This window comes from Cinclus cinclus, chromosome 6, assembly GCF_963662255.1.
Source record: "Cinclus cinclus chromosome 6, bCinCin1.1, whole genome shotgun sequence".
Lineage (NCBI taxonomy): Eukaryota > Metazoa > Chordata > Aves > Passeriformes > Cinclidae > Cinclus > Cinclus cinclus.
The window spans coordinates 17976386-17994876 of NC_085051.1; the positions used below are offsets into that span (position 1 = coordinate 17976386).

Below are 18491 nucleotides of genomic sequence, written 5' to 3' on the forward strand. Positions count from 1 at the left end.
GCGCGCCCAGCACCGCCGCGAGCCCGCCCCCCCCCCCCCCTTCCCTCCCCACATACGCGCGCGCGCGAGCTTATTGGACCACCGGGGACGCCGTACCGCGGGCCGCTACCATCAAGTACCACGGGAGGGGGGGGGAGTATAGTCGCTCAACCCGCCCGCCCGCCGTGTCGGACCGGCCGGCGGCGGCGCGGTTTCCCCCGGCCGGGCGCGGTGGTGGCGGCCGTCGGCCATCGGCAGCGGAGGAGCCGCGCGGTGGGAGCCGCTCGCGGGGCCGCGGAGGTGCCGGGCGGGAGCCGGGGGCAAGGGCGGGATCGGGGCCGGGCGCTCGCATCCAAGGAGCCCACGGGACCGGGCTCCCGCGCTGCACAGCCGCCGCCAGGCCGGTGCGTGCCGGCGCGGGGCAGCGCAGCCCTGAGCGCACGGTGTCCCGGCGCCTCGCAGGGTGTTGACGCGATGTTTGTGTCGTTGCAGCCACAGCGCAGAAATGATCATCCCGGTCAGGTGCTTCACGTGCGGCAAGATAGTGGGGAACAAGTGGGAAGCATACCTTGGGCTTCTGCAGGCGGAGTACACGGAAGGGTGGGTCTTATTTCTGTGTTCTTCGAGTTACGCCTTAGGTGAGAGACACAGTGCATAAGATCCCAGACCTGCTGGGGTTGGAAGGGAGCTCTGGAGATCAGCCCGTCCAACCTCCCTGCCGAGGCAGGGCCAGGGGCACAAGTGCAGGGTCGTGACTTCACGAAAGGCACATAGAGAGGCTAAAAACCACAGGTACATTCCGAAGGGTCAACAAAGTACTTGTTTCTCCACTGAATCTTTGAGGGCAGCCGTATAGAAGTTGCCAGGTCGTGACCCTTGTACCCAAAACGTTCCCAAATATGTAACTCTGTACACATCTGCTTGTTTCTTTGCTTCCCCTTCCATGTAACCAACTTTGACACCAGCGTGATCAGTTTTTTAAAGGGACAGAAGGAAAAATAACAAGTTTAAGAAGTGTGTAGTGTTTTGGGAGCTTTTTAAAAGTATTTTAACCTTATTTTTAAGTACTGGTTTGCTAGAGAAAGGAGGACTTTTAACTGTTTTAGATACCCCAATGATAGTCCTAACAGCTCAGAGTTAAGAAGTCTGTGCATCCTTTGCATAGCCAGAGTTTCTGCTAACAGTTCAAGGAGAATGTAACTATGGTGATGCTGCCTCAGAAGCTTTGAGAAGAAAACTTGAGAAATACTTATATTTCCATCAAGTTTAAGTATGAAACAAAAAAACCAAAAAAATCTGCAGGTGCTAGCAATTCAGAGGAGTGAAAAAGAAGTTAGAAATTTAAGTGATGTTGAAGTAAAAAGTAGATTTTAAGTAGAAAGAAAATAGTTTTGCAGAAAATAGGTTTGCATTCAAGTGGTAGGGGATCCTAATTGTTTTTACAGGTACATTTATTTCATATATGGAGTTAAAAGCATTATAATACCAGGGGTTGTTTTTTTTCACTCCTACATCCTGGCATTATATTTTAATATTTTCCCCGTCTTCATTATTCCTCTGTTTTTGTATAGGAGTTTTGTGTTGTCATTGACAAATGCTCACTTGAAAACAATTGTGGTCACTGGCTTGATTCTGAGGTGCTTGTTCAAACTAATGCAGTTATGGTGTTGTAAGAAGTAGAGTTTACAAATATCAAACAGCTAAAATCTTACAGTGCAGTACTGGAATTGCTGTTAATGGTGGCTTAAGAAATGGATGGATAAAATGCAAAAACTTGTCTAAAGAATCACCATTTGGAAAACACACCCACACCTTTCTGCTTGTCCCTTAAAAGTGCTCTTTTTGCACAAGTCCTTGGAAGCTGGAGGAAAAGGCAAATACAACTAAAGTTGTCTTAAAGTACATAGCATGACTTTGGAAATTGTGATTAGTGTTAGTATTTTGCATCTCTGATGACTGCATATGAGAGTTCAGAACTCTCCAGCTAGCTCTTAAAATTTACCTATCAAAAGACATCAGATGCTTTTATTCTTAAAATTTACCTATCAATAGACATCAGATGCTTTTATTCTTAAAATTTACCTATCAAAAGATATCAGATGCTTTTGTTCTCAAGTGTTTTGGAAAATTGAGGCATCGTGTGATGTTATTTATAAATATTCTTTAAAATGCCCCACAGTGTTCTTGTACTTCTCTAAAACAAGTTTTGCAGGTGCTGTCCTAGAATGAGGAGCCCTGCTGCACTATCAACAGTTGCAAGGACTGAGTGACATCAGAGAAGCTGCTGGAAGTTGGCTTCTGCAGTTAGACTGTACTGCTTGAAGCCAAACAACCTTTTACCATGGTCCAGCTTAGGCAGAGGCTTGCTTTCAGTCATCTGTATTTTAGAAAAGTGTCCACTGGCTTATTCCTACAGGAGAATTCCAGGTTCCAGGAAATTAAGTTTGTTTTGGGCAAACGCTTTCCTGCACTGCATTATATCAGTCTAAAGACCTGAGATCAGTCATGAATGTCACATTCTGAAGGAGTATCAGACTGGCTTTATGGTTCCATAGGTTGGAGCTAAAGATCTTGGTAGTATCATGATCCTTAAGAGGTCTGAATGCCACAGCCATGGAAGACACGTGCAGTGGTTTAGGCTGGCATGACTCATCCTCTACCCAAACATAACAATCTGGACCAGTCAGTCTGAAGGAATTCAGTGGAAAGACTGTAAAACACTGATTTCTGACCAGTCTGTGCATACTTGTATAAATGTGGAGGGCAGGTTGTATAACTGAGTGCCTTCTCTAATGGGAACTGGGAAGGATTGTAGCTATCCTCCGAATTAGCATCCGTGTGTGGGGGAGGTTGCGTTCCAAGTTATTTTAGTTTCTGTATATCTCACCTTTTTAGCGTGGCTCAGATCTTAAATTTAGCTTGTGAAATAGGCAAGAACCATCATCAGTTTACACAAGCATGTTTAAAAAGTGCCCTCTCAAAGCTGGGCACCCTTCTCAGCAGCAGATCCTGTGCTCTGGCTGGCTGGAGAATGGGCAAACACACCCAACAGCACTGAGTAGAAAAGGGCACTAACAGCACATGCTGCATTTCTGTCTATCTTTGAACTGCAAACAAATTTTCCTCTATGACTGAGCTCAAAGTAATCAGTGTGTTGCTTAGGAAACGCTTCCAAGTGGTTCTGACTCACTTCATCCGTTACGTTTTTTAATTGTTGTTCGTTAATAGAGATGCCCTGGATGCCCTTGGCTTGAAGAGATACTGCTGCCGCAGAATGCTCCTCGCCCATGTGGATCTGATTGAGAAGCTTTTGAATTACGCACCCCTGGAGAAATGAGATGGAAAAAGCACTGTGCTGCAAGCCATGTGGAACGTATCTCTAATTTAAACTTGAAACTGGACTTCAGGCACTAAAGGATGAAAGCCAACTGTAGTGCAACCATCAAGAGATATTTATCTTCTGGATAAAATACTGCCCCAAGCCACTAACCTCTTTCAAGGAAATATAGGAATGATGAAGTCCACTTAACCAAGATTTGGAGATTAAAAGTTTGGATGCTTCTTAAATCTGTTGTTTGGAGTTGTGAACTACTTCTAGATGCTTCTTCTGCCAGTAAAACCAAATGTTTGTTCATGTAGAAAAACTATTATATTTCATTAAAATGTTGAAATAAAGGAGGTTCTTCTGTTGTAGCTTTCCTGCAGTTTCTGGATAAAGTGTATGCTTGGATCTTGCTGGTTACCTTACAGTTTGAGGTACTGCTGACTACCTCAAACTGAGTACCAAGTCCAGTGTCCTGCACTAGGCAGGCAAGGGTTAGAAGCACAGGACTGAACTGTGCTTCCAGTGACATGGAAGTAGGTAAGGTTGTGAGGCACTGCTCCAGAAAGCTGCTGGAGCCCACAGAGAACACTTCCCAGCACAGTTAAAGTCAACTTGTGTTCTCTACCCCAATCCTTAGCAAACACTGGGGCTGCTGTATCACAAAAACAGCGATTCAGATGGTGCAGTGCCTTCATTTAAGCAAAACATGTCTGAGTGTCTCCACGGCGAGCACTGGATGTGAGAACTGAGGCGTGCTGGTGTGAACAGGATCAAAGTGCTGCTGCTGCCAAGCACCTGCACCCCTGTGTGGCTGGTACAGACGCTTTCCCCCGCTCGCCACTGCAGTGACTTCACGTTGCACTGCACGTGTGCTGCGGTGCTGCCTGGCCCAACAGAGGGGATGAAATGGAGAGGGCAGCTGGAGCTGCAGGGCTGGGGAAGGTCACCTATACCCAGACAGGCACCGACCCTGCCCCAGGGTCTCGCCTTTCTCTTGCACAATCAGCTTGCAAGTTGGATCATGTTTTCACTCTGTTCTGTGACATGCATCGTTGCACACGGTGTGTGCACAGGCAGACACACCCATCTTAGAAAGTGAAGGAGGCCATTCCTACACCTGTGCGTGTTTGGGATTCTGTGCAAATGCAGCATTAGTTCATTACTGCAGCCTAGTAGAGAATGGGCTGGAAAAGATGATAAATTCCTTGGGATGCAGTCTGTTTCTCCTTGGTGCAGTTAAACTTTTGGCACACGTGTATCAGCTGCAGGGTAAAAAGTATCTCTGTAGATTCTTTTCTGTAGTACAAAGAATCTGATTTGAACAAACCCTGGGTTTACAGAAATAGTAATTATTTAATGTGCTTACTGGATCAAACTTGTACCCACAAAGCTTAAAACTAGATTGTCTCAAAAAACAAGAGGCGGGACTACTGCTTGCCTTTGGCTATCACCCCACTAATCTTTACACTTGAACTTGCTTTTCAATTTACTACAAGGCAGTAGTAGATGTTTCTCATATTCAGCAATTCTTCACTGAAGACATCTTAAAACCTAATGCAAAAAGAATTAAGCAATTAATTCTAGCATTTGTTTCATAGTTGGTTGGGTATCTTATGTTCTGCATGCCTGCTGTATTAGCAAACCAAATGCACTTTATAAAAACAAACCGAAAAAAGCCCTTCACTTCTCTCTCAGGCTATTTTGTAAAAGGGACACTTGTGAACTAGAGGATGGCCTTTCCCTAGTGCACTCGTGTAGGATGCTCTTCCCTGTCAGCGGGGTGTGACACAGCCCTGCGTGCCAGCCTGTTCACAGATCCATCAGCGGGCCCCGCGCTCACTCCGTGAGCTGCGCTGGGAGCGCAGCAGCCCAGACGGGAACGTCTGGCAGAGGCAGCCGTGCAGGAATGCCGTGCAGAAAGCTGGCCTGCATCACTGCCAAGGAACTGGATTAGACGAGCTGACAGGACTTGGTTTCTATCTGCAAAAGCAAATTTCTAATCTCGCTTTCTGCTTTAGAACAGAAAACGTGTTTCTTTTCAAAGCGGGTGCCAAGTTGTCTCATATAAAAAGTTATGGGTCCTAAATACTTAATAATGAAAACGCAATTTGCAAAAACACAGCAGGCCTCATTCAAAAAATGTGAAGGAAAAAGAAAAACCCACCTTGGTTGCACTCATTACTATTCTCAAAACCAGGGTGCAGTGAAAGCCAATGGCAGTCTGGTATCACTCCCTCAGACAGATGTTACCCATGGAGCCACAAAAACACCTGAGCAGCAAGACTAAGTCACAGCAGGCACTAATACTAGCTCATGTAGCCTTTGACACCCTGTGTGCATCACAGCTTTTCCTCAGGAGCCTGAAAATGCAGCATTAACCCAAAAAAAGCCATTTCTGTAACATGGCAAAGCAAAGAGCTTATTGTGCTCATGTGAAAAGTTATCTCAAGAGTTTTGTCCTTGGGAGGGTTGGGAGCAGAAGCAGAGCTTAAATCTGTGGCAGAAAGAGTCTGAAACTTTCAATGGATTTCTATAAATCCCATCCTTCACCCCTGCTCATTGGTAACCAGGAAAGTAATTCCCTTTCTGCTGTCACTTCCCCTGTGCTACCTTCTGCAGCAGTTAATAACCTAAGAGTATTGGACCTGCTTTCTAAGCTGCCAGATGTCTTTGGAAAGAGCTATTAAATATGCTCACAACAACCACATTTTTTCAAGACAATGTAAAAGATGTGTATACACAAAAGAAATAAAAAAAGCCTCAGTTTTCTCTCAACCAGAAAAAGAAGCCCTTAACAAAATCAACAGATAGGTAGCAGTGGAAAAAAAAAAGATAAATGGTATTGAACATGCAGTCTTTAATGACATGAAGAATTTTGTCAGTTGGAAGGTTTCTGAAAAATACAAAAATCCCACCACTCCTCTGCAGTCACTTACTCACTTTACATGAAAAACATTTTGGAAATTTTTCAAGTCTGTCTTGAAGAGCTACTGCAGGGTTCCCACTAACCCAGGTCTTGGTTTAACCCCAGGCAGCAACCAAGCCCCTACACAGCCACTCCCATTTCCCACCAGCGGAAATGACTATCTCTGGGGAGAGAATCAGAAGGGTAAAAGCTGGAAATTCGTGGGTGGAGATAAAGGCAGTTTAATAGGGAAAGCAAAAACAGTGCACACAAGCAAAGCAAACCAAGGAATTAATTCACTGCTTCCCATGGGCAGGCAGGTGGTCAGCCATCTCCAGGAGAGCAGGACCCCATCAGGTGTAATGGTTTCTTGGGAAGACAAATGGCATCACTCCAAATGTTTCCTCCTTCCTCCTTCTTCCCTCTCACTTTACATACGGATAAAATTTGGTCCATAATATCCCTTTGGTCAGTTGGTGTCACCTGTCCTGGCTGTGTCTCCTCTCACCTCCCATGCATCCCCAGCCTCCTCCCCAGCATGGCAGTACCAAAAGCAGAAAAGGTTTTGGCTCTGTGTGAGCCCTGCTCAGCAACAAGAAAACATCTCTGTGTTATCAACCTTGTGCTCAGCACAAATCCAAAACACACCCCCATACTAGCCACTGTGAATAGAATTAGCTCTGACCCAGCCAAAGGCAGCACACCTGGTATTGGGAGAGCAAGCAGTCACAATCAGAAGTGTGACAGAAGACCCTGTGTCATCCAAGCCACAGCCTCCCTTCACACACCACAATGATATCAAAATAATGAAGTAGTAGACACACAGTGGGAGCTGAGGTCATGAAAGTACAGAGGAACCTGCTTCTGGAGCTCAGTGGCCCGCTTCAACCTCGAGCACCAGCACCAAGCTGTGTGTACTTGGAAGGTTTTACGTTTCTTAAAATGACAATTTTAAGAAAAAAAAAACAAAAACAACTCTTGATCATAATTCTGGGTCCATCTGCAGGAAGGAAGTGAAATGCTTTTGTGCTGATCTGTAATGAGCCTCAGGTTTTATATCTCAAAAGGAAATTTGCTCTGAAAAACCACCTCTTGTGAGGGTCTTGCCCCAGGGTGATTTACTGAGAGATGTATGCTGGGCTTTTGTTCTTCCCATGGCTTTTCCCTAAATGCAGTCTGGAATTAGATACTAAAGTCTGACTTCTTGTATATGTTTCTTGTCTATACAAAATAATATGAAAACTCTCAAAATCCCAATTAAAACCATTATACAAACCCCTCTAGCAGTGTATTTCCATCAAGATTTCTAACTAGCCCTGTGCCTACAAAGCTACATTTCACTGACAATAATCTGTGAGAATCCAGAACAGGAGCTGCCTCTTCCCCTGAAAATGGCCCTACAAGAAAAATCAATCCTTGCCCTGACCAAAAATCAGTTTCATTCCAAATAGTTTCTAACTTCTGTATGGATCCTAGTAAGAAAATAGCATCTGTACTTTGACTCCTCCCAGAGCAGACCCATGCACATCCAGTTAAACTCAATTGGCCAGCAAGATTTGATTTTCTTATTACTGAAACTTCTCAATTGAGACATCTCCAAGATAATGTTGCTTCCACCTGGCTCTGACTGCCCAGAATACAAACATAGATTTGCTTTCTCCTTCAGTGCACATGCACCACGATTTACACTGTGGCTTTGCTTTCAGCTCCAATTTTTATTCAGTTCCTCCTGCCAGTGAGAAAGCATTTTTAATTGCTCAGTGGGGACAGCACAATGAAGATGTTTGAAAACCCAGGACAGAGAGCACATGGCCAAGCCTTTGGCTCTGCCATGCTGGATGGTTTCATGTGTTGCCTACTGAAGTCTGTGGGAGTCTTTTCATTAACTTCAGTGTGACTTAAATGACCTGGTAGCCTGTGGTGTCCTACACCACTCAGGTGCCTAGGATGAATTCATTTTGTTAAGTTCTGCTAAGAAAAGCTGTTTGAGGTGCCCAAGCCTTAGGCACTCAAAGAACTTTCAGATCTTGCTGCAGACTTTAACCATGTATACCTCTAGCACGTAAGGCCATAGAAGAAAATAAAAGGTAAGAAGTTACCTTTGGCTGCAGTAACTCCTGCCACTCAGGGGCAGCTGCAAGGCTTTTATTCCAGCTGGTGTTTGGAAGCAACACAGTATTTTACATGGGAGTAGGTCTTGTTTAAACCCTCATTGCTTTCTCCTTCACACTCCCTTACAGAAATATATAGGTAATGTAGAGCCAAGTCATGCAGAAAATGTTAGGGTTTGCACCCCTAACCTAATTTCTCCTTCTCCATGAAGACACATCTTCCATGAAGACACATCTTCCAGACTCTGTCAGTCAGCCTTTGTGGTAAGCTACTCCTTGTCTTGTGCTGTAGGGCACAGGTAGTAGGGGGGAAGCCACCGAGATCTCAAGCATCACTTGAGTTTCCCCACAATTACTTTCAGGATACATCTGCTCCTGTGTTCAACAGTGAGTCTTGTAGCAGCCAAGCCAGAAAATTCATGCAGGGAAGCCCTTCATTTATTAGGAAAGCCCTTCACTTATCCCTCCCAAATACGATGCAAGTGTTTTAATAAAATGGGTTCATTATTTCCTGCTCTTTAGGAGATGAACAACTCAAGATCAAAGAAAGGCATGGAACAGCTGACAAAAAGCTAAAAGCCCAGAGACTTTAGGGAGCTCAAGAACACTGGCAGTTAACAAAGCAAGTGGAAAAGGTTGTGGTCAAGCCTTTCTGTAGGCACAAATGATTTTGAATTAACACTGCCCATCCCACAGGCTGGATATAGAACTAGGAAGAATAAATACTGAATACATTCTCATTGGGAATCAGATCTCCTTTTAAAAGAAAGTCTACTTGGAGAACTTAAAGAAGTGAATTACTTCTAAAAAAACTTCAAATAAATCAGTGCCAAGAGTAGGACAGCTGTGATCAGCACCCACTTTTAGATACTGACCTTTTGTGAGCTGCTGCTTTCCACATTTTCTAGTGGTTCACCACAGCTGTACCTACAAGTCTGAATTTCTTCAGAGATTACCTAAATGTCACTTTCCTTGCCAACATCTCTCCAGCGACCTGCTCCAAGTGTATTCCTCCAATATAGCAGGAATCTTTCCTGTAATACTTTGGGTCCGTCCTATCCTGCTCTCTCTTTGCATTCTCCAGGCTGGTCCACAGCAGCAGCAGACTCCCTTTGCCCATCTCCATGTAACATCACTTCTCGTGTCTTTCAAAGACAGAAAAAGGTTTCAGCTCATGGTGTGTGTTTAGGGACAGGCCTTTACAAGAACATATAGGCTAGTTACTGCAGGCCTTGGGCAACCAGTGCAATGCCTCAGCTTCCCTTTCAGAACCTCCAGGATGGCACATCCCACACTTCAGAAACAGAATCAGAGATGAGCAACAAGGAGTAGCCTAACCTCACCCAACCCCTGGTATCTTCTTGCATCCTTCTTATCAGCAACCCCTATCATATCTCCTCAAATCCTGATAGAATATTTTAACTAGATTTTAAAAAATAACTTTGTAACACTAAGCAAAGTGCAGTGTGGGAACTGCTGATGGAAAGCTGCTGCCCTGAGCTTTTGCAGCAATTTAGAGATCAGCAGCATCACTGTACCCAGCAATCCAGAAAGTTTATAAGAACACAGCTAAAGCCCAATTATCCCCAGCTATTTACTGAGAGCTGCCTTAAAGTGCCTCCCCACTTTTTTCTTTCGTTTTTAATGAAGTCTTCTTTCCAGCAGTGTGTGTAAAAGTGTGCTCCTTCCCAGGCAGTGGTAGGAGGGAGAAGGGAGAAATATCCACTTAATGGAACAAGGGGGTAAAGGGTAATGAGAGCCGTGGCACCTACTCAGGGCTAAAGGGTGTCCTGATGAAACAGGATATACTCCTCCCAACCCTGAGCAGCTCCTACCCACCAGCTGATGGGCTCTGCCCAGCTCCTCACCAATACCACAATGGGTACAGCCAAGCCGTCAAGCCTCCCATTTCCACAGAGAGTGGGAATTCAGAACTTTTATAGTTGAGTTTATAAATTTATAGGCAGCAATGCAATAGCTAACGCTTGGGCTGGAGGTATAACAAGAGGTTTTGCTGAAATTCTGCCAGAAAATTCAAAACAAAAAATCAGATGAGTGCTGCTGTAGGCCTTTCCTTGTAATGAGATGTGCAGCTGAAGCAATTACTGACTTTAAAAAGTCAGGTTTTTTTAAAAAGCAATAGCAGTTTGACTAGGAGGTCTTCCTTCAGGAATGAGCTAGTAAACGAAAGCATTAAGTTAATAAGGGCTTGAGTGCTTCAGATCATTACAGAGATGGCCTACAGCTCCACACTTCACGAACTTGATTTTTTTAAAATATTATTGTCAAAATAGATTAAAGAAAAGCCCCTTTGGATCCACTCAGCATTAAATGCAGACTAGACAAATGGCTGCTTTCTTCTATTAAGCAACATTTTTAAAAGCAAAAAACTAATAATTAAATTCCACTGGTGAAAAATTGCTTCTAATAAATAAAGAGAAACAGATGCCATTGGCCTTGGCAGATTTCATGTCAGTGACCTGAGCTGCTACTGAACCAAATGAATGTGGTACTGCAAGAGCTGGTGCTGCAAGAAATTCCCATTTCAGCTACAGCCAGAGACATCTTGGGATCTTATTCCTGGTATTTGAGCAACAGCCAGGGCAGCCTGTGGTTCCTGCCAGCCTGGCATCCCCACAGTTAAACCCCTTTTATTCTGCTTTTGTCTCAAACCACCAATGGGCAAGCTTGGTTTGGGACAGGTCCAGGACTGGGACCTGTGCTGGCCAGAACAAAGCTGGAGCCTGAACCCAGGATCAAGGTGGTCATGCACTGCCTGATTGAACTGGTCCAGACTCACCACAGTTGTGTTTACCTTCACCCCTACCCCCAGCCAGGGCAGCATGCCCAGGAGGCCAACAAACTCCTACTGCTTCCACATCTCAACCAGGGCACATCTCCACAAAAGAAGGAAATTCTGCAGGGGATACCTAGACAGCAGAATTCTTCCTTCTGTTGGAGACTCCTTATAAATTATTATCCTTTTTCCCTCTGATCCCACCTTCTGCAGGCACATTCCTAACTCAAACCACCTGAAGCTTATTCTAAACTCTAAATGTGATCAACTAAACATAACCAGAGAGAACTTCAGGCCTTCACTCCCTTCTATACATCCACTTCCAGGGGGGTTCACAGAATCAATTAGGTTGGAAGACCTGTGAGGAGAATGAAGTCCAACCTGTGACTGAACATCCCATGTCAACAAGATCATGGCACTGACTGCCACATCCAGTATCTCCTTAAACACCTCCAGGGACAGTGACTCCACCACCTCCCTGGGCAGCCCAATCCAGTGTCTAATCACCTTCTATGAAGAAATTCCTCCCTATGTCCCACATGAATCTCCCCAGGCACAGCTTTAGACTATGTCCTCGTCTGTCACAGGTTGCCTGGGAGGAGACCAACCCCCACCTGGCCACCACCTCCTTTCAGGCAGTTGTGGAGAGTGTTAAGGTCACCCCTGAGCCTCCTTTTCTCCAGGCAAAACAACCCCAGCTCTCTCAGCCAAGCTCCAGAAGCAGGGAAGTCATATTGCATATGAGGTTACTGCAATATCACCAACTTAAGCTGGTTATTTCTTTCTTCTTTATTTTAAAAGATACAATATTCAGGCAGCTCAAGGAAAAACAACCTTTGGATTTTGTCTGCTCATAAATCCATCACAACAGCTTGGGGGAAAACAGTAAATAAGATATTGGAAGAAGAGCACAAGAGGCCAAAAGAAGAGCATCTGCCTCTGGATGTGCTATTTGCAACCAAAGTCAGGTAGCAGGCTGTGATATTAGTGTGTGGTATTGATTTGTTCTTAATCCAGAGAAATGCCCCTGTAATGAACTCTGCTGTGCCCTTAATGATTTCATATTGAAGGATGTTAGGTGCCTTGCTCATAACAGAGTAACAGCAATTCCAAAAATAGCAATCCTCATAATAAAATATTATTGAGAATCCTGAATTTCAATATAAAAGGGACTCTGCTGTACTCAAGGGCTTACAAGATACAAATGCATACTTTAAAAAGTTGTATTAAAGTCATGTTGGTACCTGAGTTACAGACACACCGTAAGATGCTGCTCCAGGGAGCAGCTGAGCCCAGGTCCCCAGGAAACTTTTAGGCAGATGTAATACAGGCTGAATTTAATCCCACCAGATGACTGGGGCTGGATGTCTAGAAAGGGCTGAGATGCTTTTGCCAGCTGCCTGCAAGGGCAGGACAGTGTGGCTGCAGTGCTCCTCTGAAACCATCAGGGACAGCTCAGACAGCACGGGAACAGAGTGCTGGGCCATGTGCCACCTGCCTGCTCCTGGCTCTGCTGCTCGTCCCCAGCCTCTGGCAGGTGCCCCCTTCCAGAGGGTCACCACCAAGCTGCCCCTGCAACTGGTGCAAGGAGGCTTGTGGGAGAGGGAGGAGGCTGCCAGCTTCCCAGTGGGAAGAAGCATTCCCATCAAGATCTGGGCCACCACAAAGAACTCAAGAGTTGGGACTACCAAGTCCAAGGTTGACTTCACTTGCAGCTGATTCCCCAGCCTCAGCTTTGTCAGTGCTGCAAACAGCAGCCCCAAATTAAGCCCTCCTGGCTTCCTGGCCTCTATCAGCACAGAGCTCGTCCTGCTGGCCAGCCCAAGGGACAGGACCCCAGTGGCTGGGAAGGATGGTGGTTCCCCATCTCCCACCACATGGTTGGTACCAGAGCCCCTCTCCTGGACTAGAGGAGCAGGAGTGAAGACCCAGCCCTGCAAAGAGATGCTGGGGAGCAACTTCAAGCCTTCAAATAACCCTCAGGCACCAACCAACTTCATTAGGAGCAACCAGGGGCATCTTCTGCCACCTCTAGCAGGACTGGGGACAGAATTAATTAGCTGGAGGAAACAAAGGTGAATGTTTGTCTCCTACAAGCCCCAAAACTAGCTTAGAACTTGGTTTTTAGGTTATCTAGGATACAGACTAGAAAAAAAATTTACGGATTTATGCCTTATTAAAAACATAATTGCCTTAATTACAGCCCATTGCTCCTGACCACTGCCCAGAAGGTGATGTCAGCCAGACCCTACCTGCAGGGTCTGTGTGTGGGGCAGGCGGAAGCACCTGAGGAGGCTGTGGATTGCTGCCTCCTCCAAGACCTGTTTCTGGGGAAAAGTGGTATTAAAAACTGGACCGGAATGGCGAACTTGCTCCCCTGACCTAGCTCTAAGCAGATGAAACAGGAACTGTCTCCCTCTCCCCAAATCCCTCTCTGCTCCACCCTAGTTCCTGCTAACAGTTAACCCACAGGCTGGCAGCACCTGGTCCTACCTAGGGAGACAAGCAGCATCCTTGGACCCCATCTCTGCGAAAGACTCTGAATCCTAAAGCAGTGAAATAAGAGTAGCAGTGCATGGAGAGAAGAAGCTACTTGCATCCACATTCCAGAAACCTCTGCCTGAAAGAGCAGAATCAAGTTTAGTCAAAGCTCAGGGCTATGTGAAACTAGAAAAAAAAAACAAAGAGTGATTCTAAACCAGAATGGTTTTAGAAGAGGAGTGCCACCAGTGTTTGGCAGTTATGTGGGGTCATAACTCCCTTGGAGCAGTATTTTTATTGTTACTTACATTACAGGCAGAGCTCAAAAGGTGCAGCTGCGACTGGGGCTCTGTGGAGCTTGGCACAGCTTGAACAGGCACTAAAAGGAAGTTTTCAATCTAAGAAGATAAGAAAAAGGAAACACTGCTAGGAATTAATTTGTCCATCGTGCTGAGCAGGCCCTGGTGGGGGGCTCAAAGGTGAGAAGGAGCTCAGGTCTCACTCAGGTGCAGGATGGACTTGTCCTGCACTGCTGTCTGCTCCTCCACTCCCTTCCAGCATCAGCACTGGCACCAGTAAAATCTGAATAGCTGCTCATTTCACCAAAGGGGTCATGAGCTCTGCCAAAAACCCTGGTACAAGAGGTGTCCTCAAACCTCCAGGCAGGCTGGGGACACAACTCCTGTATTCCAGTCAGAACCGTAACCACATTCCCGCCAACCCACTGCTCTGCTTGTGAAATGCTGCCTCTTCTCGCCCACGTTTGTTTAAATTCAGTTCACTCCCTGGAGGCAGAGTTGGATTTTTGGTGTAAAGGGGACCAAGAGCCCACATTTGTTGGAACTGTGCTTTTAATAGCCTGATCCCATGACATTACCTGTTGAAAATAAACTGTAAAATACACGTGAAAAATGTATTTAATACATATGCAACCTCCTTTACTGTTTCATGATTTAGGGCTATGCTCCCTGTTTTGGGGTTCAGGATTTTTCAATCTGGAACTGTAGACAAACCTCAAATGTTTCTTTTGAGTAATCCTGCCACAACTGCCAGCTAGAGCCTAAACAACTGAATCATTCATGAGCCCATCCGCAGAGCACAAGGCATTCAACAGAGGAAAGAGCACGTCAGCCTTTAACTGGTTGCTATTAAAAACCTGGAAAAGGGCGGTGGGAGAGGGAGGAAGGAGGAAAAGGAAATAAATTATAATGTTGATCATGGTTGTAGAATGATGATGAAAGAAGTATGGAAAACACAAGGACAAAATGTGAATTAGCCTGGGACATCTTAGACACTTGGGCACGTTTAAATGGGACAAAAATTAATTTAGTCGAATATAAAATAGGTCCCGATGATGCTCAGTATATAACAGAGGAATAACATGTAAGAGAAGAACCAGAAAAGCTGGATGTGGAGGAACATGCCCTCAGATGTCATTTTGTAGTGACATTAGATGTTATTTCAGTCTGGAGGGAACTGAGCTGGCATCTTCCAGGAGTGAAGATAGCAGCTGAAGTCGAAAACCCAAGCCTGGTGCATCACATTTCAGGTCATCATTGATTAATTCTGCATTGCAAAATGGGCAGCAAGGAATCAAAGCATGTAAAACAACATGGGAAAGCAACTAGTCACTAAAGACTGCTTGGGAGGGTAAAAAGGTGTTTAAACAGGAAGGTCTCCCAGGAACTGGGGAGGAGGGAGAGAGGAATCACGACTGGAAGGATCAAGCACATTTTTCTGGAGTCAGACTTCTGTCATAAAGGGGTTCCAGCCTTTCTGAGCAAAGTAAGAAATACAAACCTCACCTGTAAGGGGTTCTGTGGGCAGTGGAAATCCTTCAGCACAGCAGGAGATCTACAGATGCACATACACACACATAAGGTCAAAGCTATGAAGTGTTACCCCACACCCCTGCACACCGGTGTCAGTGCCTGCTTTGGTTGTCTCTGACCCCAGGGGTGCTCAGTGTGACCCTCACGCTCTCCCCGTGGCTGCCAGGGACACATGTGACAGCTGTCAAAGTCACATCTGGGACTGCAGGGGGGCAGGGCTGGCTGCTGCTCTCCCCCAGTGTGGGGAGCAGCCAGGGGCAGGATCAGGCCCTGCCAGGGCACAGGGCTGTCTCTATACTCCGTGTGGGTAGAAAGTGCTCTTCTCTTCAGCAACACAGTTCACTACACAGAAAAATGAAGCCTGGAAATGCCTTATGCTCAGCAGCTCATTTTTGCAGAGAGAAGCCCTAATCAAAAGAGGAAAAGCTGCTGATTCTGATAGCCTTGGCCCGTGCAGGAGGAGCTTCCTTTCTGTTAATGCAGGAGGAGCAGTGTCCTTTGAGTTGTGTTAAGAGGAATTCAGAACCCCATGATAGGGCACTTGGAATGATGATGGAATGAGTCACTGAATTCATTTGAGGGGGCATCAGCATCCTTGCTGCTCGTGTGATTACAGCTCCTTTGAGAGCATTGCGCTCCCTCCCCACAAGGAATTTGTCATCTTTGAAGGCACCACATGGATCTGCTCTCCATTGCCTCCGTGGCCTGCTGGGAAAGGAAAGACCATTCCCCTTTGCCATTTTCCAAGCAGGCTGTATTTGTCCTACCTCACCAGGGAGGAGAGTATCACTGCCTGAGCCTTGACTTTCCACTGCTGCAGCTGTGCTCAGTCCCAGCCCATCAGGAAAACAAGGACATTACAATCACCGCTGAAGGGAGGCTTCATAAATGGCAAAAGAAAGAGGCACCAAGACCTCCCTAGGGGGAAAATTCCCCCCAGTAAAACGGCAGAAGAAGAAAAGGCACGTCTGTGAACTGGTTCGGGGTTAGAAGCAGCCTTGTAGGGGAGCATAAAACACTCATCTTGTTTGAAATGGCAGGAACAGAGTGACTGCCCAAAGCTGGACCCTTGCAGAAGCTGCTTACCACTACAGCTGTTTTCCCTTCCATTACTGAGCCAACTGTGCTGACCACCTGGGCACCCCAGGAGTACAGACCCTGGGCTGAGCTAACTGCTGCAAAGGACAATTAGCACGGCTGAAATCCCCAGGTCCAAAGTGAGACAAACCTGTTCTCCTGTCTCAGAGAGTGGGAAGCACCCAAGAGACCTGGGGCTGTCGGGATGCTGTAAGGTGGCAGCTGCACCTTGATCACAAACCCTGCAGAAGCCCTTCCAAAGGGAAAGGGAAATCGCTTTAAAGCAATAGCTTCATGCTTAGAACTACTGTGCTCCAGACGTCACAGACACCACCCCAGGGCAGTATTGCAGAAAGGCTGCTAATTTCCCTCTGGGGGTGGGAAAGGGTGGCTGTGGCTACACCGCACTCTTAAGGACACAGAGGGGAACAGGACAGCCCGTCCTTCTCGGTTTGTGCTCCACCTTCAACCCACTTCTCCTGGAAACGGGGCCTGGGAGGTCTCATAAATGTACGCAGTCGCATTCCTGTCTTACCCAACGCATCCCAGGAATGCAGGGCAGTCCTGCAGCGGGGCACTGGCTCACCCCGCCACTCCCGAGCCAGCCGGGTCCGTGTCCCCTGCACAGGCAAACACGCTCGCGGGTGTGTTTGGCACAAATCTCTGCTCAGAGCCGAGAGCAGGCCAGGTCAAGCTGTCAGCCCGAGAACGGGGCGGGCTGCTGGGGCTGGAAGGCGCGGCGCTGCCCTGCCGTGCGGGATTCCCGGCGCCGGGACACGGCCGTGTCCCCATCGCCACCGCGCGGCCGCGCCCCGCACTGCGGAGCGTGTCCCCGGGCATTCCCACCCTGCGTCCCGACGGGCGAGGATGGAAACCGGCATCGGTCTGCTCCCGCCTTTCACCTGCCCCTGCTCAGGTCAAAATCCCACGGAGGCTCCAACAGGACACACTGATACCCCTGAGGCTGCACTAATAACTACCAATACTAACAAACCTGCTAGACATTCTAATAAATAATCATAGCTTTAGGCTGAAATAAGTGATCATACTACTGGATCCTAAAACATAATATTGTAAATAGAATGTAATAGATTTTTAGTTGTTGTATTAATAGCTAATACCGATACTATAAATGCTAATGCTTACAGGAGATTATAATAAACTCTAATAAAATAAACTAATACTACAAATTGATAATATTAATAAAACTAATAGCCACTCCCGTCACTACCCTGACAGACAGAGGGCAAATGATGGCTGACACTGCAGGCCACTGGGTGACCATGAGGCCTTGGGCTCCCCTGGATTGCACAGGCAGGTTTTGATCCATTACACCAAACTGCCCCTTCTCATTAGGCCCGAGCTCATAATTAACCTGTGCTCTCACTTGACCCCCTTCATCAATTATCAGAGCCTCAAATGCCCTCAACTTACCCCTACCAGCGACTCCAATGACCTCAGGTAAGCGCAAATGATCCAAATCACCCCTCTCAGGGACTCCATGACCTCAGGTAACCCCAAATGACTTTATGTAACCCCTGGGACCTCAAGAACCCATGAGGTTCTGCACCCTGAACTCTCAGGGGGAGCAGCCTGCAGCACCCCACAGCAGCACATCGTAACCAGGCTGACAGGGGCAGGGATGTGAAGCAGACTCTCCCTGAGCTTCCTTCCTTCCCTGGTCCCTCCCTCCATTCATTTTCTCCTCAAGGAGCTGGCTCCTCAGCAGCAGGATCTGAGCAAGCCAGAGAACTCACCTGGCTCTTCAATTGTGGGTAGCCCTTCAGTTGTGCCACACACAGTCAGTAGAGTCTTAAGCTTTATTTTTCTATTGGCCAGCAACTTAAACTGGGTTAAAAAAAACCAAAAGCAATGAATATTGTTACATAGAGAAAAAGTATAAAACAGCTCAGCGGACACAAGCCAACTTACTGTTCATGTCTCGTTCTTCCTGGCCTCTCCCAACCCTGTACAATGTGTTTGA

The 18491-nt window shown here is 46.5% G+C and overlaps 1 protein-coding gene across 1 annotated transcript; it reads left to right on the plus strand.

Moving 5' to 3' along the window:
• The first annotated feature begins 213 nt into the window (after positions 1-213).
• POLR2L (RNA polymerase II, I and III subunit L) lies at positions 214-3672 on the plus strand. The gene is made up of 3 exons (XM_062495101.1): positions 214-279; positions 472-579; positions 3208-3672. The coding sequence occupies exons 2-3, from the start codon at positions 485-487 to the stop codon at positions 3314-3316; spliced, it is 204 nt and encodes a 67-aa protein (XP_062351085.1). The 5' UTR covers positions 214-279; positions 472-484; the 3' UTR covers positions 3317-3672.
• The last annotated feature ends 14819 nt before the right edge of the window (positions 3673-18491 follow it).